Here is a 23,346-nt window from a genome sequence, read left to right as displayed (position 1 = left end):
TCAACCCTAACCAGGGTTTGCCCTTATGAAATATCAAGGCAATATAAACACTTACCAAAGACATTGGCATCGGTTTCTCCCGCAAGTATCTTGGATTTTCTAACTGAAAAACAACAAGTTAGAGAAAAAGCAATCATGTCAACAATGGCTTATTATAGGTTACAATCAGTAAGAAATAGCTCCAAATATTCAAGCGTTTGGGTGCACACTTTGTGAGGAAATATCAGTGAGTGCACACCTAACGTAGTAACTATATCACTCAGGAGAACAATAGATAATCGAATTCTTAAATCCGTTCTATTAAAATACAATTAGTCTGCAAATAACCAAAACAATATTGTCTCTAGACACATGGCAGTAACCCAAAAGTAACACACAAATGAATTTTCCTGTGCATAATTCTTTCTCCTTTACAACATCTCAACTATCTAAGAACATCACTCATCAGAACACAAAGGTCTAATAACACAATGTCATCATTCGCAAGTCATAGAAAACCTTCATAACATTTTGTTGGACATGACCTAATCAGCAAGTTTTAAGATTTTAGTGTGTCCTAATGCAAATGGATCCAAAATTGCATCTTTTTTCTTTCCCAAACACTTGTGGTTGTAAAAATTCCGCCAATGCAAGTTTGAACAGAATTTGGCAGCTAAATACAGCTTACAAAAGATTTCCAACTTTATCGGATAAACGTTCATTTAAATCAGTGCAAAGCTGCAATAAATTCACAGATTACAATCATTTTAATCTAGTGTTTTCAAAAAATCTAGAGCTGAGAGCATTGAAACTACACCCACATATGTAAGTCATAGAGACAAAACATAAGGAAATAATTCATTAACAGTACTGTATAATTAGAGCAGCTCTTTCCATTACTATTTTTAAGAACCAAATACAAAACATTGTTCTCAAGCCACTTCCTCTATCACACACTTATATCTTTTTAATTGTCTCAGACATCACATCACAGAGAACACAAAACACCCAGGAAAAGCTTTCAAGGGTATAATCCTGTAAAATGCGGCAGCGTGATTTGGAATATGAATGTGATTGCAATACACATCTTACAACATTGAGACTTTCCCCCCCCCCAGAAAAGATTCAATTGATCTATAAGGCATGGCAAATACATCAAATGCTTGCACTTTTTCCAGCACCATTAAATAAATGTGTGTGTTGGATTTATCAGTGAAAAACAGGATTAATCCCTCTGAAATTTCAATTTGATACAGGATCATTCATTTCCTGGCCTAAAAGGTTATGCAGGGTTTCTATATGTTCTTGAAGAGTCGTCATATTTCACCCAGAAGCAGCTGTTGATATTAGTGGGTTTAACACAAACTCTATTTCAAGGAATATTATATATAACATTATAACATATATAATATTATATATTATTGTAGTATTATTAGTATTATTATATATATTATTATAGCATTTTAATACCGCAGCTGAAAGCATATAAAACCCAATAATTTAACAAATAACCTATATATTTTTATTGTCACGGAGTTTACTACAACAGACACATTTTATTCTATATAAAGCATCCTAGGTTGTTTTTATTTCAGGATTTGCTTGATGTCTGTTTGTTTTTAAATATGCCACAACGCCCAGCATGCGAAACACATGGGTGGACATTAATGAATGGAGAAATCTCCATGTGCACCTAGTGAATAGAAGTAATCATTCTGAGCACAGCAGAGGAGAACTGGTGAGGAGAGGAACACAGGAGGGAGAACATCATGGTGCATTAACCACACACACAACGGGGGGGGGGGGAATAAATTAATAGCAAGATGGAAATAAAGTACAGAAATTCCAAACCAGGAATTGTTTTGTCTTGAAGTTCAAGGCAAATCGCGGCTTCAGCTCCCAAAATGGGAGCAGATGCCACCAAGAGCCACCCAAGCACCTGGGAATTTAAACTATAAGATCCTAATTTCAAAGGCTTAATTATTGTCCACAAGCTCCCTCTCTTGTGCAAAAATCAACACAACCTCCCTTTACTTTTGCTTAACGCTAAAAATTCTTGTGGATATTTAAAATTAATTCCAATGCTTTATCTGACCATGAAATTAAGCTGCTTACAGTCTTCATTCCAAGCCCAAACTATAAGGTATATCCTACTTGTTTACGAGAAAGAATGAAAATGTGTCTCTAATATTTGCATGGCCTGAGTCTCGCCTGTTTTGATTTTGTAACAGCAGCCATATGTGCTTTGAAGTTAAATGTTCCCACTTTGTTACTTGTTGTGGATTATATCCACTTAAACTGATCTGTAAACATTTAATTTCTCAACATTCATTCTTTTCATGCTGGTCTTCTGCAAAACTTCTTGTTCTCAAAATTAGACCACATTAAAGAGGGAATATCACAATAAAAGAATGCCCAAAAAAAGAAAAAAGCTTGTATTTATGAGAAACATGCAAATTTAAAAATAATAAGCAAAAGGTCAAAGACAAACCAAAATACATATGTATGAAACTGAAGAGCTGCCATGAGAAGAACCGTAAATCACATGCTTTTTTAAGAGTACGAACCAAATAAATGTCATCATGAAAGACATCTTTATTTGAACTAGAATTGAACTCTAATTTGTAAATACCACTTCTTAACGCAAACCGGCATTTTGAATTTCTTTGTAGAGAAGATTTTGGATGCTCCAGCTCTGTTGGGCAGCCGGACAGACACCAAACCACTATTTGAATTTGTGAGGACTGGCAGTCACCTTCCACCCTCGAGTCCTTAGGAACCGGAGCTGGGAAGGCTTTGGATCAGCACATCCCCATGAAGACATTCCCATCACTTCACAGAAACCGTCTACTTTATGAAAATATACTTATCCTCCTAAATTGAAAAACACATGGCAGAAATCTGCATAGAAACACGGATTCCAAAACTTAATTTGAGGCAAATCAGCCATAATTCTTAACTTTAACGTGTTCCATTTCTACATAAAGTGGTCAAAACGAAACTTTTTTGAAGTACACCATTTGAAAGCTACCATGAGCGAGACGTTGACAGAAGCAGTAAACCAAGTTGAAACGGTTTCCCCAGAATCAAGGACGGTGAAGAAAAAGTCCAACTTGGAGCACCAAGAGCTTCCACAACCATCATCCTCAGGACATCAACCGTATTTCACCCTCGGGCTGCAAACCACGCACGGGCTCTGGATCTGCCCCAGAGCAGCCACTTCTACCAGCACTTCTGCTCCTTCGACACAGTAAATACCACGACGATGACAACATTCATATTATGCTTTCATTCTACACCTCCCCAAGTCACATTTTGTTGGTTGGAAGATGTTGATCAAGTTATACTGATCTTCAACAACGCACGACTGCAGCTCATTACAGTTCAGCAGCAGTCAGAAGGTACCTTGTATATATTAAGATTCAGAGGGGAAAAAAGGCAAAAAAATCACATTTGGATCAGCAGGCTTGTTGTACATTCCCCCCTAAGCTTCTTCAAAGACAAAATGCGATTGTTTTCAAAACAAGGATGGAAAAAACACACATGAAAGAGTTAAGAACACTTAAGATTTTGAAATGGTAAACAACTAAACTGAACCTTGCCCTAAGTTCTTACTTTAATCTCACAAACGCAGCCAGCCAGCATGTTCCCTGCAGAAAGAACTGCTGAGTAGCTTCAGGAAATTTGAGTAAGGACATTCTTATCTAACATCATAATTCGCAGGGAAGTTCACTTTAATGCTGCTGCTGCAGTCTTAGTGGAAGGACATTAAAGCACAAGGAGATTGTTTGTCAGCATGGAAGCTGGATTGGGTTTTTGAAGTCACACCACCGCTTGGAGTTCACTGTGGGAAAGTTTTTGCAGCGTTGCTGCCCTCCAACACCACAACATATACAGTAGGTATGTTTATAGTAAGCAGACAGACTAAGAAACCAAACAAAAGATAATCAAATAGTTTGTACAGAAATGGTTGAGCTTAACTAGGCTGGAAAGACAGGGGCAGATGGGAGCCAAGTCCATAGCACCGGCACAACACAGACTCTTGCTGCAGCCACCCAAGAATTCTCTATTCTTACATCTATTTAACCCTGTGTATATATAATTTTTCCCAGAAAAAAAGAACATAATGCAAGCCACCAACCGCGGAATTTCTTTGGTCTAAGCCCTCTTCAACTTTTATTAGGCAAAAACAATTCCCGTGATAAATTCTACAGCGCAAGACCTGAGCATCCAGGTTCTTGGTATTGAAGATCCCACATCACTTCTGGGAAAATGTAAAGAGTTAATTTGTCTCCTGGCTCAATTCCAATGATGAGAAATTATGTTCTCCCTGATTAAAAAGCCCTTTGCTATTTCCCCAGGGTACAATATCTTTGTGTGCTTTCTACCTCAAGTGCTGAATTTCACAGACTCACAGAACATCAGGGATTGGAAGGGACCTGGAAAGCTCATCCAGTGCAATCCCCCCATGGAGCAGGAACACCCAGATGAGGTTACACAGGAAGGTGTCCAGGCGGATTGGAATGTCTGCACAGAAGGAGACTCCACAACCCCCCTGGGCAGCCTGGGCCAGGCTCTGACACCCTCACCGGGAACAAGTTTCTTCTCAAATTTAAGTGGAACCTCCTCTGTTCCAGTTTGAACCCATTACCCCTTGTCCTATCACTGGTTGTCACCGAGAAGAGCCTGGCTCCATCCTCCTGACACTCACCCTTTAGATATCTGTGAACATGAATGAGTCCCCCCTCAGTCTCCTCTTGTCCAGCTCCAGAGCCCCAGCTCCCTCAGCCTTTCCTCACATGGGAGATGCTCCACTCCCTGCAGCATCTTGGTGGCTGCGCTGGACTCTCTCCAGCTGTCTCTCTGTTCCCTGTCCTGCTGGAACTGAGGGGCCACAACTGGACACAAGATTCCAGGTGTGGTCTCCCCAGGGCAGAGCAGAGGGGCAGGAGAACCTCTCTGACCTACTGACCACCCCCTTCTAACCCACCCCAGGTACCATTGGCTTCCTGGCCACAAGGGCCCAGTGCTGGCTCATGGTCACCCTGCTGTCCCCAGGACCCCCAGGTCCCTTTCCCCTACGCTGCTCTCTAATAGGTCATTCCCCAACTCATACTGGAACCTGGGGTTGTTCCTGCCCAGATGCAAGACTCCACACTTTCCCACTTTCAGACCTCCCTTTTACAACCTCCAATCCTCAGGTAACTCCCAGCAAGTCTTATCAGGCAATCAAAGTCTCTCATTAGCGACTTGTTTAATTACCATCCCAAGAGAGGAGACTTGGAAAAATTGATTTATGTGTCACGGTTGCCAATTTGTTATCCAAGAGAGCTCCCATATCAGTGGAGGATCATCACAGTTTAATAACCATCCATTATCAACACAACGTGATTGCAAACTGGAATTTCAGTTAGAAAAAAGAAATAAAAAACAAATAAAATTAAAGAGATAAGCAAGCAGGCAGATCAAAACTGATATAAAAATGCTGGATATAAAGACATTCTTTGTCAGCATCAATTGGAACAATTTGTAAAATGGCCATTAGCAAGTCTCCCCCCCAAAAGCAGCTTTAAAAGCTCAAGGTATTACAACTATCTGTTGATATAATCTAGGTATTTATACAGCCTAAACACCCAAAATCTGCAAGTGGCTGCTTGCACATTTGTTTTCAGACAGCTGCACCACACTTCTGCAAATTGGAGTTGACAGATATTGAAAAGCTTTCCGGAGATCCACTCTCCCCACTTTACAAAACTACAATTCCTGAAGAATATATTTGTCCAAGTCTGGAAGTGCTAGAAATTGTTCTCGTTTTACTCTGTAAAAGACAAGGAGCTCCAAGGGGCGATACCGCGCGCCCAGACTCCTATTTTCACCCATCTCCACCTCCAATTTGGAGACAACAGTGGGGTGGCTCCTGCATTTTCTGAAGGGCAAGAACCTCCTCCTCTCCCAGCAGTGAAGCAAGGAAGGAATTTGCATTTGGAATGCAAACAGGCCCCAAAACAGCAAGAGAAACACCAAGAACAGCACAACAGAAGTTCCCACTCCCTCTTACCATCTCTGTCTTTACCGAAGAGAACTTAGCCAGCACTGCAAAACACTGAGTGTAAATGCCAAGAGTTTTAAATGCTGTCATATCCCTCTGGGCTGATAATAGTGTAGGAAGAATAATGGTTATTTGGTAACTGATTAAGCTGACATGAAAACACATTATTTTTAAAATGACAAAGCTGACGTATTTCATTAGAAACTGGCTCCCATCCCTCCTAAGCTCAGCTGCCCTCTTTCCCAAACACAACTGAAGGAGCTTTCAACCTGTGAGAACAAGCAGAAAATGTAAAAGCAAAAGAAAAAAGCCCTTCTTGATTTAAATAAAAGTGATCTTAATAAAACTAAATGGTTATGCAAATATTAATCAAGTATTTATTAATCAAATCTACTCGTTTTACCCCAAGATTCCAACTATTGAGACGTGCTTCGAGGTCACTGTCATCCAGAGACATGGCTTTTTTATGATGATGCTCCTGGAACACAAAAAAGTCAAATAAAATATCAGAAGAGCTGGCAGATACACAGTATTAAGAAAAATAGCTGCTCATCAGACTTGGCCATGTCTACAGTGCACCTCCTAATGGGGCCATGATACCTCTGATGGCTTTAAACTAAATAGTAGGATACTGTGCTAAGAAAGGAGTTCAGAGGATAAATTAGTCTGTCTCCTCACTTTGATCTTGTTCTTTATCTTATTTATTTCCAAAGCAATGTCCTCCTATATAAAGGGCGAGTTTACTAAACAAAACCCAAACCACTCCATTCTTCAGGCGGCATATTTATTACAGAAATGAGCTGTCTCCACAGTACCTTTTGTGTGGCTAATCCAGAATTCAGAGATCACCTGATCAGCCTCCAAATAAAGATAATAATAATCATAATTAAAGGAAACCACAGCAAGGCAGGGACAGTTAGAGAGCTGCAGAGGATGGAGTAGCTGACCATCTCAAGGCTGGGGCTCCTCTTTGCAGAATTTCCACTATTCAATAAGAACTCTGGTTATTGTTCCTCAAGGATACATCTTTCACTTCTTCCTGCAGGACAACGGTAACTACTGATTGTATTTAATGTGTCAAATAGGGGAGCTGGTACAGAAGGTTTTCCTGAACTGAGATGTAACACTATTTAGAAAAACAGCGCATCGAAGCATGAATTACTTTGTCTCGTTGAGTTTTGTCAGCAAGAGGTTTGTGTATTGGCACCTCTTCTTTAAACCTGCTCAGTCATGATGAACATACAGTGAATGGAGCTTTGACTTCAGTTAATCAACACTTGGTTGAGGTAGCTCAATGTTTCTTACAAGACTCCCTGTTCTTCTACCTGGGCCCAAATTATGCCAGAACATCTGTGCGGCACTGACAGCAGAACAAGACACTATTTGTTCCAGCGAGCCAAATGTTCATCAAACTGTTTGGCAAAGCAAGAGAGGATTATTTCACTTAAAGGCCCTTTTAAAGCTGTAATCACAGCAGAATCCAGAATGTGGAGCTAAAGAACAATGAAGCGCAGTGATTTGCCCAATATCACCCTGGGAGCTCGTGGCAGAGCCAGGAACAAAAAATACCAAAACCAAACAAAACAACAAAAAGCTTTAAAGGCCCAAGTCTAGATTTCAACTGAAGGAAATCCTTTTCTTTACAATAGATGCTCCATAAGAAGTATTTCTTTAAGTCAAGTAAAACAAACAGGAAATCAATAAGGAGAAATTGAGTAAATCCAGCATCTGTTGGTTTGGGTTTTTTTTTTATTTGTAATTATGGCATTTCTTTTTTTAATTACATTTGTATACATACAATCAACACACACACAAGTACATTCATACCAGAGCCTAGAGCAGAGACATCCAATTTTTGCCCACAGACCACTTGTCGGCAGCATCCCCTTGCTAGTCCTCTATTCCAAATGCACAGCAGAACACAAATTATTTAGAAAGACACACCCCAGAACCATCTTCCAGTTTATCCCACTTGCACTTCATGCCCTCGTAAGTCCATATGAATTGCTCACAGCCCACTCGGAGCTACAGACTTTCCACACTGTTCCTCCAATACAATAAAATAACGTGTGCAGACCTACAATGTACATATGGCAAATTCAGCGTTTCATGGAGGAATGAACGCCTATAGATGCGCTGGGGAAGGAACCACAGAAGACTGGACACTATACAGCTACAGAACGTGTTCACGAAGGAAAACAACATCCTAGCTGATAACATGTATTTGCAGGAGCAAGTTTCAATTTAAATGCTTGCGATTCTACACGCAATATCATTAAACCTTCTGGATTAAGAGCGTTTTACATGAAGTCTGTTTAGTGTCCTTCCCTGAGTCGTAATGCTAGTTGTGGAAAGTTTGATAAAACAATGGGGCCAAAATGCGCTCTTTCAGAGGTCAGCCATCATTACACGCAGCCGAAGCCAACTAAGCAACTTCCTTTAATCTCCTATTGCAAAATACAAGATGATGTCAGTACAGTCAGGGTGCCAAGCCCAGGGAAAACAATGCAGCAGACATGAAACACACTTCACTAAACAGAGGTCAACCATTAGGATGGATTGAGAGCATCCTACGAGACATTCTTTTCCCCTGCACTTGCAGAGGGCAGATTTTGATGAGCTTTAGTCTTCCCTATCGCTCCTTCCCAGACATCTGCACTTGTACACAGGGATCACGACTCACGCAATTAGAAATAACAGCTTTACGGGGATAGACAAAAACGACTCATTGAAACTAGAGCAAGTTTTAGGACAAAAAGCATCTTACAGAGCGTGGTGTGGTTAGATTATCTTCATCTGTGCGGTGAGGAGGACTCATCGAATGGGATCTTAATGCCGGCTTCTCATTGCACTTGAATCTTTCTCTGTTATTAACAAAAAGTGTAAACAGAAAGAGAAGAATTGATTCTCAACAACTTGCGGCACACAAAGGATGCTAATCTTAACATAAAATCTTTTAAAATACACGAGACAAAATACTTGTCAAGATGTAAAGATCAAAAATAGTAGAATAAAAAATGTATTGTTAAAGGCAAACAAAAGCTTTAAGCATTCCACTAAAAAACAGCCCAAAACCCCCACACCAACAAAACCACCAGAAATATTGTGTATGTCGCAGTATATTAAAAAGTGTTCTTTGTATCTCTCGGTCACTACGTGACCCAATATCTCCCAATAGATTTTTAGAATAAATTTATCTGAGAAGACTGATCTAAGGGAATGGTTTTGAAAGAAAAATTACTATACATATGAGACAGCAAAGGATAAAACCCAGCAACTCGGAGAAGAAATAGGAATGAAGGTGATGGTTGGCCGTGCCATAGGGGAGAAGACTTGGGGAAGATCAAAAAAATACGCGGTTGGATCAAGGTATAGCTACATATAATACACAAACCCAAAGGCAAGGGCAAGAACTACACATACAGCTCAATAGAAAAGCAATGACATGAAAGGCCAGGGTGGAGAGTAACACGTCAAAGAACAAGTCATAAAGACGGTATTAGTCACGTTGCATTTCAGCTCTATTTTATGGACCCGAGTGGTGTATATATAGGGGGACGGTAAAGAAAGGCGTGCAGGACAGGATACAAATGCAGCTTGGACAAGGACAGAAAAAAAGTGAGCAGGGTTTCTTGTTTTTAAAGATTTAGCCACAAATAAAGCATTTGAACAAAAGGAAATTAAGAATAGCAGATAGGTGAAGATAATCTTCACTGATACACCTGGTCAACAGACCTTTCTCAACTATAGAACAGTGACACAACAGCCTGGAGGAAAACAAAACAACAATAAGACTTTATTAGATAGGTTGATAGAGCAAAAGATCCAAAACACCCTTCAGCACTTTCAAACACACACACATTAAAGTAATTAAAACCACCCGTTAGCCCATCCACCTTCACAATAACTAGCGACACTGTATTAAAATCAAGTCAGCCCATTAAAATACCTTTCATTCTTCCTATCCAGCAGCAAATTAGACAGTAAGCAATGCCAAAAAGACACTGAGACAAATTAAGTGTTTATGAACAGCAAGAAAACTGTTGGATGTACAATGTAAACTCGTCACTTCTAGGAAGACAAACACAGACATTTTTCCTGAAGCGCATGGCCCCAGTTCTCATGAACCAACAGGGAACGGCCCTTCCAGCACCAATAAATACTCACAACATGCGCAAAGTAACAGTTCCAAAGCAGTAAATGGTTTAGATAAGCAGAGACTTTGAGGTAAAAAGGGTGAAAAGAAATATAACACAATGACTGTCTTTAGCATTCCAAATCATGGATTTCTTACCACAATTTCATTTGACGCAAAATTATCATTCATTAAAAGGAAACAAATCTTTGCCCGTCAGTAAACCTGCACCTTTATCAGATATCTTTTGGGAACAATATGCAGGTTACCTAACAATTCTATATAGTCCCAATTGTTTAAAAACAGAATTAACGTCCCTATCATTAAGAGATTAAGGAATACCAGTAAGTATTCAAACCAACCCAAGCTACCAGTGATATTCCTAAATTGACAAAATGGGGGAAAGAAGTCTAGTCTTAGTTCCCTATTTGCTATTTTGAAGATGATCTGAAAAGGAAGTTGCTCTACTTGATTCTATAAAGAAAATTGGAGAAGACAATAAAGGATGGAGCAGAGTTTTGCTCATACCAAGCACATACTCCCGTCCACTCCCTTCTCCAGCCTTCTGCTAATGCGAGTCGGCCCCAGAAATCACAGCAGGTGAGTGGAGAATGGTCGGAGTCCTGACACCAGCCCTGGCACCTCCTGCTCCAGCCAAAGCAGAGCTGGGATGGGAGAAGGAAGCAATTTGCTGCTAATAAACGAGATCAGTAAATAATTTCCTACTAGGAACAAAGTAAGGGAAACTCACTGGTTCCTCCTGGTTCAGCACAGCTACACACTGATATTTAACAATGTTTTTCAGCCGTAATCTATAAACATACAGGAATTTTCCTACGGAGTCACCAAGACAAGGTTTTGTTCAAACCAGACTTTGCATTTCTAAAACCAATTATTTTATGTTTCGAAATAGACGCACCTTTCTAGCACCAGATGGCTTGGTCTTATTCGTTTACTCCCTAGTTTGCAAGTAAGGTTTGTCTATTTTTTATTTAGCCAGATACACGAGTTCTTATAGAAAAGCCAAACTCTTCATACACAGATTAAGCGTATTGCAAGGTAGAAATAACTATGAAAAGAACATTCCCACTTGTTGACTTATTTTAAAGGAGAGAATCTTGAGATAAACATAAAAAAATTACTCAAAAATTCTCGCTGACATTATCTATTTCGCCCCAAGAAATGGTTGTATTCTCTCTGTAAGAATTTCATCACGGTTGGAATGCAAATTTTCATCCAAGTACATATACTACAGGTCTCTGGATCCAGTTTTCCTGATGCACGTTCTGAGTGGAGAGACGAGTATAACGGAACAAGATCACCATCTGCTGGGGCTCTCCACAAACTGCACGTTCCAGAAACATTTCATACTTCACATCCTTACTTGCATTGATAGTCGATTGAAAATACAAAGACAGACGTGATCTTTACATTAAATATAGCTAACACCTCAACATATCTTATTTAAATGTGTCTATTTCCACAAAACATAACAGCTGAAATATGTAGCTTCGGTATTTCCTCCCACATAACTCATACATTTAATGTAAGTTTCTCATTGCTATGAAGATTAATTCATGTAATCAGAGTTATCAAAGTGTTTATTTGCCAACACAAATTCAGATTTGCTTAGACACAGCTCCATTCTTGCTCTCAATACTCCCATTAGCAGAGCCATGCCTACACAGCTAAGTTCTACTTCCAGGTTTCTTTACACCAGTAACTTATTCCATCACATTTACTTGCTTCACCTGGCACAAATTAATATGCGATACAGGTCTCCAGAGAACCTTGGGAACCATCTGTTCATCACCAATGTAGGTATTGGTACAGTCCCACATGACAGTAAATAAAAAGTAAATGAAATAAAGCTTCACTACCCCGTCCTCATTCTAGGGAGCTTTGCCAGACCAAGCTCAGTCTTAGGTTCTGATAATGAATGGGAAAAGGGGTCAGATTTCCAATATTCTACAATAATTCAGGTAGTGAAGAGATAGAAGTATGACAAAGAGTACAGGGAGGGGACAGACAAACTGAACCTCAACCTTCCTCAAGCAGGGACAGCGGCAGCCGGGTGCAGAGGGTGGAGTATGTGGCCTCATTCCACTCAAATAACACCCCAGCTGATAGAGCGAGTAAGGAATTCAGAGGAATTCTGTGTGTTGGCAAGCAGCAAATACGGCCTTGCAGAGATATCAGTATTCTAGATGTGGGCTAACAGTGGGGAGCTCTGTTGATACCACTTTATTGCTCCCAATACCCAGAGTGACACTTCACGGTGATGGTGTCACTCCACGCGACCAAGAGAATCTGCTCAGATCTACACCGGGTATCCCGACCTGACACAACGCCGACTAACACTGATTTAGCTGAGCTCCTAACAAGCATTTCTAAAGCATAATATGCTCCTTGTTTTCATAAGGTCAAACCGAAATGTTTTAATTGACAGTATTTGGACAGCTCTACCCAATGCTGCTTTATAAGGCCAAGCCTAAAGCAGTAACGAGGGAACAATTTCTGGCAATTTCTCTCTTATCCACCTTTATTTCTTAACCCACAAGTTTGCTGTCAAAACCACAGCTTCACATCAGAGCATCTGAGTGTAAAGCAACCAGAAAACCCTTCAGCATTAACACTGCAGGAGTCCAAAACAGGAGATGCACCAGTCCTAAGTGCAACTTCTTAAATGACTGTTAGAATTACACATAGTTAATGGATACATAAAAGTTTCAAGATACTCAGTATTGACGTGATGTCACTTGCAAGAGTGCCTGTTTGTCATCTATCCAAATCATGGCTAAAAAACTGGGCGCTGTGGTATATAACAAACATCAGTGTGCCTAAAAAAATGAACGGCTTGTGAAAATGAACCCCTTATGGAAAACATAAGTGAACCCATTAAAAAAGCATTAGGCTTCTGAAACAAAACCTGAGAGCACATTCGTTAACGCTTTGAAACAAAACAGGAAGTTTCACAAAGAAGTAGAGCAAATACCGACTTCCTCTTGGACAGAGCTTGCTGAGTTTTGAATAATATGCACACCCTATCTCGAAAAGGGCTTTTTTTCAACAAGGCTTTCAGAGGGGTTAAATATCAACTACACTTCAAAACGAGCAAACAAGAAGCAATTCCATTCATGACTGAAATGTAGCCATGTTAAAAAATGCAACACAGATCTTCATAATCAATGCAAAGTCACACTGTGTAAGAAAAAACAAAGTAAATATTAAGAACAGAATGTAGATTAAAATAAAATTTACGCAGGATTCCCAAAAAATAGGGCAGAGAATACGCCTGTGACTTTCAACAGTGTCCAACCAACCGGCTTGGTACACCTGCAATACTGCAACAGGAAAACCATCATTAATGAGCCAACACATTCCATCCCTTTACCTGCTCTGTAAACAGCTCTACACCCGACTGATCAGAACTAAGGATGCGGCTTAAGTTCACTGGCTCCTGCAAAAACACATGGGTGATGGATCACCATAGCAAGATGCCGCTACAGATACTCATAATTCTGCTGTACAGCTGCAAAGATGCAATACTGAAATGTTTCCATCGTCCTAATGACAAACACGCAGGATTTGGGCATAGGGGGTGCTAGTGACCAACAAAGCACATGTACTTGTAGCAGACAGCATGATGTGAATCAAAACAGTTTAAGTCAAACTCAGAGATTGTTCAGACAAGGATGGAGCCACTGCAAACAATCCTGTCCCACATATGGCAGAGCATCCCCCAGGCAGCTGCTCTGATTTTTAGCCTTTAGTTTTAACAAGTCTAGCTGGTCCAGTCTGAGCTTCTGTAATCCTGAGGCTAACAGGAAATATAATGAAATCGCACTATTTCTTAAAGAAGCCATGATGAAACACAAGATAAGTGTTTAATGAGAACTAAGATGCTCACAAAAAGATAGCTGGCTTATCTGCAGGGATTCCTCTAAAAAACTGAGCAACAATAATACAACAGCCTTTAAATCTATCATCTGTATGCTTGCTTGTATTTCTATTCTCTACAGAAGAAAAGCCATTAAAATTACTTGATATAAAAGCTCCTTTCAGCATTATGACCTTAGACTACAACTTTTTTTTCAATGTTATATGTTTACTATCCCACATTTTTTGTCACTTGCTTACTACACGTTCCTTTTATTTTGAACTGTATAGAAACAGCAATTAATCCACCTCAGCTTCATCACTTAGTACCACTTCCCAGGTTCCATATGTCATGCAGAAAACAGGACTGCACAAGAACTCCAAGTGGACAGCAAGTGTTTAGATCTATTTCTTTAAAAATGTGGCCTGAAAGTCTTCTGCACCTATACATTTTTTACCACATCACTTCTTCCTTACTGTCTGTCCACATCTGTCTGTGCTTCCCTCTCCCAGTTAAGAAATTGTGTATGAATTGTCTCTTGCTTTGTGACCACTGTGCTTTGCCACTGTAATATCTGAGGTCTGAAAAACATAACCAGAGCGCCAGCTTAGTTGATAGATATTTAGAACGTCACAACAACAGCCATTATCTACTTTGGAAGTCTCACGTATGTCACCAAGTCTACACAGAGTATTACCATGAGCAGAGATAACGGTGCGAAAAATGGACTGTAAGTATTTCTACATTAGCAAACAGGCTCTTTGTGCAATTCATGAATGTCCCATAGTAACCACCTTTCCAAATCACTATAACGCCCCTTCTTCAGTTACCACTAAATTTCTCAAACTATCAGTTTGGCCTATTGATTTTCTATGGCAAGCGTCTGTAACTGAAAGGGGAAGGAAAACAAGAGGTAGGGAAAGAGGACAGAGCTATGGGACATGGAAGACTTAGAGAAGCCAGAGAAGAAAACACAGTGGAGGAATATAACAGAGAAGTATAAAAGTTATCATTAAGTTAGAAGCTATTCAGAGCTTCTCTATATAAATTACAAACACTATATTCAAGATGATTCCCTGGGGGAGTGTAATAAATTCATACATACAAACTGAAAGATACAGACAGAGCTTATCAAGTCAAACATCTATTAAATATGAGCCAAATGGAGAAATCTTACCCATGTGTAAGCAGCGTTGCTGAAGGTGACTCCTCCTGCGAGGAGATCTTCCAGGATTCATCGAGCTTCCAGTCGCTGTCTCCCAGCTCTCCCATGACCCAGTCAGGTAAGCAGTCTGGGCTGCTACTCCGAACTCTCGTTGAATTTGGCTCATCAAAATAAATGGACTGTAATTAAAATAAATAAACGCAAAATCAACACTAGAATACATCTACACAAATATATTCTCATGAACATAAAACCTCATACCCCTTTAGAAGACCTATTTTTATAAGCCTTCTTAGAATCTGAATTTTGAAGAAGAAACAGGTCTCTTTGCACAATGAAAGATTTTTTCCAACCCAAATTATAAGATATGCAAGAAAAATGCCTGTATTCACACTCATTCAGAATTGGTTTTCACATTTATGCCAAATCAAAGACTCAACAGTGTTTTCAGAATGTATTTAAGCAGATTTTTAAATACAGAAGTGACACCCACCATGTATGAAGGTAAAGTTTTCAGTGTCCCCGGTTCTGGTTTGTGTGTAAAAGGACCCTCCAGCACCCCTCGCTTCAGCATGTGGAGCAAAAGTTTGGCATAGAGGTTGCGATTCTTCCTTCCCACCGTTCCTGTCCCCGCTCCTGAGGGCTCGCATAGTTTTTTAATCCACAGTGCACACCTTTGTCGTTCTAAAAATATAAAGACACATAATCACTATACGTTTTCAGAGCAAATCAAACACATAGATACCAATCACCAATCATGTAGATGTTTCGCAAAGCAAAGTCTTACTTTGTAGGGTTTGTGCTTTTAATAATAACTAGTTTGTTCTAATAATTAGATTTATAAAACCTCATTTATTAATTGATGTTCAGATTATTACGCATTCCTAAGCCAAATTTTCAAAAGATCATCTCTAAAATATATTTGCAATTTTGTAAGTGCAACCTCAAAACCAAGTTTCTACTGAATTAATGTTTTAAAAATAGAGAAGATAATGTATTTCTACAAAAGCACATTTAGGTCACCAGGATAAGAGAGAGAAGCTCAAACAGTAGCAACAGGTACTTCAATCCAACTTTAGATAATGTTCAAAACCCCTTCAAAACAGTGGCTTATAATGCCAGACAATAAGCATCTGGTTAAAGAAAGCGATACAAGCACACATAATAATTATCAATAACCTAGAATTTTTTATTAGTGTTTCTCTATACACACATTTTTCCATATTTACCTGACCTATGCTGTAGTTTTAGAACATGAGGCTTCATATCCACAACACAGTGATCAAATTCCGCATCCAGTTCTTCCCATATTTCCTCTTCCCCATTCATTTTGAAAGAACACCTGCAAAATTATCCACACTGAAGCAAAAAGATCCAGTACCCCCATATATTAGTCTCTGTAAATCTTCAGCTACGCAAAGAGATGCTTTGGAACTATACAGATAATAAAACTAAACATTTTCTTACATTCAGATAAACACTAAGAGTGATTATTTGCAGACAACAGATACTCCAGGAAATCTACAATAACGTGTTTGTTTAGATTTAGAAGTGATTAGTCAACCACACTAAAAGGGGTTCAATTACACACGATTTGGATAAAACACCTAAAGGAATTTGTGGCGCAGCCGCATGTATAAAACACCTACATTAATATGTTATAGCGGCATTCATAGAATTAGTTTTGGGTTATAAAGAAAAGGGCGAAAAGAGCAAAAATAGACCTATGAGTTAAAAAAAAAAAACAGATAAATGTTGTCAGAATTGTTTTTTAACTAAGGAGTGAAAGGCCAAACTCCTCCAAGCCCTCCTGCCATTTCCCAGCTGGAGAACACATCTTTTCTGCACATTTGAAATTGCAATTAGACGCTTGTTTGGCCAAATTACCGGCCCCCAAACACGGGTGCGGTTCAACACAACAGCGGGCGGGACCCCCGGGGCTCTCTCCGCAGCGAACCCGCCATCCCGTGTCCCCCCGGGGCTCTCCCCGCAGCGAACCCGCCATCCCGTGTCCCCCCGGGGCTCTCCCCGCAGCGAACCCGCCATCCCGTGTCCCCCCGGGGCTCTCCTCGCACCGAACCCGTGACTCCCGTGTCCCCCCGGGGCTCTCCCCGCACCGAACCCGCCATCCCCCGTGTCCCCCCGGGGCTCTCCCCGCACCGAACCCGTGACCCCCGTGTCCCCCCGGGGCTCTCCCCGCACCGAACCCGTGACCCCCGTGTCCCCCCGGGGCTCTCCCCGCACCGAACCCGCCATCCCCCGTGTCCCCCCGGGGCTCTCCCCGCACCGAACCCGTGACCCCCGTGTCCCCCCGGGGCTCTCCCCGCAGCGAACCCGCCATCCCCCGTGTCCCCTCGGGGCTCTCCCCGCACCGAACCCGCCACCCCCGTGTCCCCCCGGGGCTCTCCCCGCAGCGAACCCGCCACCCCCGTGTCCCCCCGGGGCTCTCCCCGCACCGAACCCACCACCCCCGTGTCCCCCCGGGGCTCTCCCCGCACCGAACCCACCACCCCCGCGTCCCCCCGGGGCTCTCCCCGCACCGAACCCGCCACCTCCGTGTCCCCCCGGGGCTCTCCCCGCACCGAACCCGCCACCCCCGTGTCCCCCCGGGGCTCTCCCCGCACCGAACCCGCCACCCCCGTGTCCCCCCGGGGCTCTCCCCGCAGCGAACCCGCGATCCCGTGTCCCCCCGGGGCTCTCCCCGCACCGAACCCGCCACTCCCGTGTCCCCCCGGGGCTCTCCCCGCAGCGAACCCGCGATCCCGTGTCCCCCCGAGGCTCTCCCCGCACCGAACCCGCGACCCCCGTGTCCCCCCGGGGCTCTCCCCGCACCGAACCCGCCACCCCCGTGTCCCCCCGGGGCTCTCCCCGCAGCGAACTCGCGATCCCGTGTCCCCCCCGGGGCTCTCCCCGCACCGAACCCGCCGTCCCCCGCGTCCCCCCGGGGCTCTCCCCGCACCGAACTCGCCGTCCCCCGCGTCCCCCCGGGCAGCGGGTCCCTCCCCGCGGGCCGCACACACGCACTTCCCCGCTTCCCTCCCTCCAGGCACTTTATGAACCCGCTCCCCGGCCGCCCCGCGTCTGCCCGGAGCCGCTTTGCAGCGACCGACCGCTGCGAGCGCCCCCGTTCCCACCCGCTGCCGGGATGAAGTTGGCGGGATCTGACATCCCCGCAGCTCCCGGGGAGCTCCCCGCGGGACACGCCGCCCCCTTTACCTCGCTCTCCGCGGGGCCGGGGTGGGCCCAGCCGGGCCGGCGGGTCCCGGCCCCCCCACGGCGGGGAAAGGCCGCCCCGCGCAGCGCCGGCCCGGCCGAGCGGCCAACGGTTCAAACCGAGCCCACCCCCGCTCCCGGCGGCCCCGCTGGCCCCGCGCGTTTCCGTTTCCGCGGGGCCGCCCGCCGGTTGCCGGGCGACGCGGCCGCGGCCCAGGCCGGGCCGGGGCGGGGAGCTGAGGCGGCCGGTCACCGCGGGCCGGGAGCCCCGGGAGCGGGTGGGTTTGGGGAGCTGCTTGTGGCTAGAAGCCGGTAGGGGAAAAACTCTTGGGCTTGATGGAGGAACAGTCACAGCGCAGAGGCGCAATCGCTGCCTGCGGTCGTTAATCACTGCCCCAAGTAATTAACGTGACGTGGTGAGCAGTGGTGTCCCTGCCAGCCCCCTGCGCCAAACAGCGCTACACATTTTTAACCCCAAAATGTATATGCACACAGATATAAATACGTATTTAATAAACCTCAAGAGGAACCAGCAGAGCCTGAGGGAGCACAAAGGGAGAAACAGGAGATGCCAGAGACCATAGAATCAGTTCGGCTGGAAGAGACCCTCAGGATCATCGAGTCCAACCAGAGCCTAACTCTGGCACTAAACCATGTCCACGAGAACCTCGTCTAAACGCCTTTTAAACCGCTGCAGGGACGGTGACTCCACTAGTGCCCTGGGCAGCCTGTTCCAACACCTGACTACATTTTCCATGAAGAATTTTTCCTAACACCCAATCTGAACCTCCCCTGGCGCAACTTGAGGCCATTTCCTCTTGTCCCATCACTGATGTAGCGATGTTGGGTCAAATCCTCGATACACAGGGAGGTTTGTGCGGCAGGAGAGCCGGGACGGGAAAAGCGAGGGTGCAGGAGCAGAGGGACAAAACCCTGCACTGTTTGGAGCGTGTTTATTTGTTTGAGCTGCAACTAGTTGGATATCAACTGTCTTTTTTGTTATATATCCTCCTTATGATCAATAATTGGGGAAAAACACTTCCACTCAACGCTTAGTGGAAAATATTTGCCCCTCTGAAACGGAAGGTTTATAAATCAGAAGTGGCTTTTGGGTCCGAGCGGTGTTTTGTAGCTCCAGAGTGGGTGCCAGAATCATGAGCAGTTGAAACGAAACTGAAATTGCAGGTGCAGGCTGAATAACTGCAGAGCCAATTGTAGCCACAGTTTCTAATTGTTTCTAAGTAAAATTTGTTCAAGTGTATCCTTGTAGATAATAGAGTGATTTTGCGTTCACTTTAAAGCATTTTATGCTTGGTATTGTTCACGTTTTGTGGTTTGTTGATGTCCTGTCCCAAGGACAGAGAATATGAGGAAATGGAAATGGAAAATATTAAGATTACACGCCTGACATTCCTACACAAAAGACGGAGGTTACACTTGTTTTGCAGCCATGTCACAAAAACTATTGATTACTCCAAAATAATTAGGGAAATCTCCCATTCCTTTCAGCTCCTCAGCCTCTTCTGGAGTCAGTGAAGTGATTGCGTGTGCGTCTGATCCCAAATAAAACGTCTGACCTCTTTGATTCATTTATTTCTCTTTCCCCAAAATCATTTGCCTTACCCTGTCTAAAGTGCTTTTCTCTCGAATGCATAAACTCTTCAGCTCTTCTAAGCTTGATTCACATGCACATCTACATCAAACAAGAATTCCTTAAAAGTACGGTAGGAAATTGGCTGTTTTCTTTGATTTCTCAGCTGTCTCCGGCAACAGTGATTCGCATTGGGGTTCGTTCGGTGATAGCTCTGACAGCTACACTGGTTCCTGCACAGATTGCACGGAGCTCCTTCAATCAACGTTTGAAGCATGAAAATCAGTGATGTTAATCCATGGTAGAATCTCATGAGTAGATTACAAAGATGATTTCTTTCCTTTAAATTCAAAATTTGGAATAATTGCCACAATGTATTTTAGAAAATATGGCTTCTTTGACTCTGTTTTAAAATAATGGAAGATTCTTCCAACACAGTAAGACTGTGGGGTGGCTGACTTGCTCCAAGAGCCGAACTTTTCACCTCTGAATCAGATACCCGGATTTGTCATGGGAGCTTTGTAATCATTATGAAATCAATTTGCCCAAATCTGTCCAAATCGCAGGAGACAGACGAGTTTTGTGAGTTGGCAGAATGTGGAAGGCTGGATGGACTTAACAACGTGACTCTCTCTGGGCAGTTTTCTCCAGGCACGTTGGCCAGGTGAGACCGTGAGCTTTGCATTTCTGTCCCGCTTTGCAAATCTGCTTTTTGACGGTTGAAGAGGGCTGGAATTTCTAAGCCAACCTTTTTGCATCTGATGTACATGGATCTGAACCTGCATGTCACTTTCAGGTTTTAACGTATCTCTGTCATGATCATCAAAAAATACTTTGAAAACCTGAATTTGCTGGTATATGGTGACAAAGAACACGAGGCAGAGCAGGACCAGGGAAACTGGAACTAATTCTCCAGGCCAAGTTTCCGGAAGGAATAGATCTGGTTTCTGGGTCTGCTTACCAAGGCAGAGAGCTCAAAGCCTGCCCTGATTTGGCAATTGCAGAAGTTCTATCCAGAAAAGAAAGAAAAGCTAAAGATTCAAAAAATGACCAAGGTTTTGTCTCCAGCCAAAGCTGCAGCCTGGACACGATGAGTACTGAGGAAACCACTGCAAGTACACGAGTGTAGAACACACAGATATCTCAGCCAGAATACAGAGGTAATTCCCAATTTGAATTGGAAAAATATCTTCATCTAAATAAAATACATGCAGTACTTTTTTTTTTTAAATCTCATTTTACACGTTGTCTTATCTCTGTAACTGTCTCAGCAGGTTGCCACATGTAACATGAGCACAGCTCAAGGCATTCTGTCAAACATCTTAGGAGAAGGAAAAAGCAGGTTTCACTCACTCGCACCAGCCTTTGGAACACCTCTAGTTGCAATACATTATTTTTCAGACCTTCTAAGCAAACCTTTCATGTCTGAAAAGTTGTGATTCACAAACACCTCACTACTTCAAACGCTTACCAGGTCACAGAGTTTTTTTTCCTCCTTCTTCTTGCTTCAGGAGGTTGGATAATAAATTCAGCGTATGAACATTGGCTCCTAAGGGCGATTCTTTAAAATATTCCAATTCTGCATACCCAGCTAGGAAGCAGGGCCAGCTGATGGGATCAGTCGGAATTCTGCTGCACAAGTAAGTAGAACTGGGAAAATTTGCTTAGAAAAATCTGAATGTTCCTGGGGCAACTGTTTTTGTGCAAAATACAGATAATTTCAGGGAGAAGCAGCATTTCTGTAGCAGTGACTGCTAACTTAACTTACGCCAACTTGACAGCGTTTTGCTGCGAAAGACAAGTTAATATTAAACTGTGTTTGGTATCTCAGCTGCTGCCCTGAACATCCCGATCCCAGGGAGGTATCCACACAACATTTGGACCAGATTTCCCAACCGAGAGGTTCCTGCCAGCTGCGCTGTGTGTGTTACAAGTACTTGTGAGTATCTTGGTCTGTAAGTCAAACGTCATCCAAGGATCCTGCTTAAACACATTAGGAACCAGAACACAGCGCCCATCGTACCAATGACAAACCCTCCTCAGCTGCTTGCTTGAGTTTGTCTGTCTCTACATTACAGAGTTAAATTGCAGAGGAGTGCAAAGCATTAAATCCTTAAGAACAGCTGCCTCAATCTCTCCTTAAAAATAGGAAGTACAAGAGCAAATTATGTCAGTCATACTATTAAAATATTCATGCACAGCCTTCAGAAAAAGATATATATACAATTAGAGTATGTTCGGAGTTTTTTAATGGTAGCTGTAGCAGCTTACAAGTAGTTTGATCTTAATGTTAAATGATCCTTTTAAAAAGTTCTGCAGTCGCTTGCTTACTGTGTAGCTTACTTGTGCTTTTAATCACAGAGAAGGCTTTTCGACTTCAGAGAGAACCACCTATGACTCATGACCATTTATTATAAGTGTATAACAAATATTTCTCTATCACTGTCTACTATGTTGAAATTATAATTATTTTTTTCTGAATGGAAAGACAGACATAACCACAAAACTTGCCAGACTGGATCACACCAGTGAAATACCTGTGTCATAAGTCAGATTAAAAGTACAGTTTACTTCAAAGCTATTTAATGACCAGAAGTCATTGCTCTTGCTCAATGGTGTACAATTTACTTTTTTAAATAATCAGTTATATTGTGTAATATTCAAACATTGGTAAAAATTAACAGTTGTTTAAAACAACAGTTTCAGGTGAAGTTAGACTCTCAAAACCATGGTTTTTTAGAAGTGTAAAAGAACCCTTCGCTTGATGCTGTTGACATTTAAACCCTGCTTGGATACTCTAAACTCATTGGAAATCTCAGGCTTTCTACTTACGTAAATTCTGGAAGATCCCAGGCTGATGTTCCTCTATCTATAATTAACGGTCCATTCCCTGTCATAGGGGAGCGGTAATGGAATCTGAGCCCGGCTAATTACTGATGATGAAGGCCTTTCTGTATAAATCAGTTAAGAGCTAAAGGATTTGATTGATGATGAGGTAATATTAAATAAGAACACTCTATTGGCTGAAAATTACTTTATTGTAAAGGGACTGCTATTGAGAAAGTCATTTACAATTGCATAACTGATGGAGATACGGAAAGAGAAGCAGTATTGGGGGATTTAAGGCAGGGAAAAGAGAATAAAAGTTAATGGCTGAAATAACGTGTCGGAGCTTGTGGAGGAGGTTGGTGGGGATGGTGGGAAACAGCTGAGACAGACAGCGCTCACAGAAAGTCCGGAGTTCTGGAAATTCACACTCACGGGATCTAAGTTTTCCTCTTCTATACAATATTTTATGTCAGGCAGAGATTTGGTACCGTATTACTTGTCTGAT

General features: G+C 42.6%; 1 protein-coding gene across 1 annotated transcript in view; it reads right to left on the bottom strand.

The window, feature by feature from the left end:
* Positions 1-16,537, bottom strand: part of CEP112 (centrosomal protein 112) — a gene marked incomplete at both ends in the record, with an annotated part of 144,138 nt that extends 127,601 nt beyond the window's left edge. The window contains 7 exons of the mRNA XM_080356772.1: positions 56-103; positions 6,432-6,506; positions 8,796-8,892; positions 14,586-14,624; positions 15,221-15,387; positions 15,702-15,892; positions 16,438-16,537. Coding sequence (XP_080212898.1) covers positions 56-103; positions 6,432-6,506; positions 8,796-8,892; positions 14,586-14,624; positions 15,221-15,387; positions 15,702-15,892; positions 16,438-16,537 — 717 coding nt within the window. The remainder of the gene's footprint in view (positions 1-55; positions 104-6,431; positions 6,507-8,795; positions 8,893-14,585; positions 14,625-15,220; positions 15,388-15,701; positions 15,893-16,437) is intronic.
* Between the last annotated feature and the right edge of the window lie 6,809 nt (positions 16,538-23,346).

This window comes from Nesoenas mayeri, assembly GCF_963082525.1.
Source record: "Nesoenas mayeri genome assembly, chromosome: 19".
NCBI classification, from domain to species: Eukaryota; Metazoa; Chordata; class Aves; order Columbiformes; family Columbidae; genus Nesoenas; species Nesoenas mayeri.
Note: the sequence above shows the minus strand (reverse complement) of the source record. Positions and strands in the feature narration are given on the sequence as shown.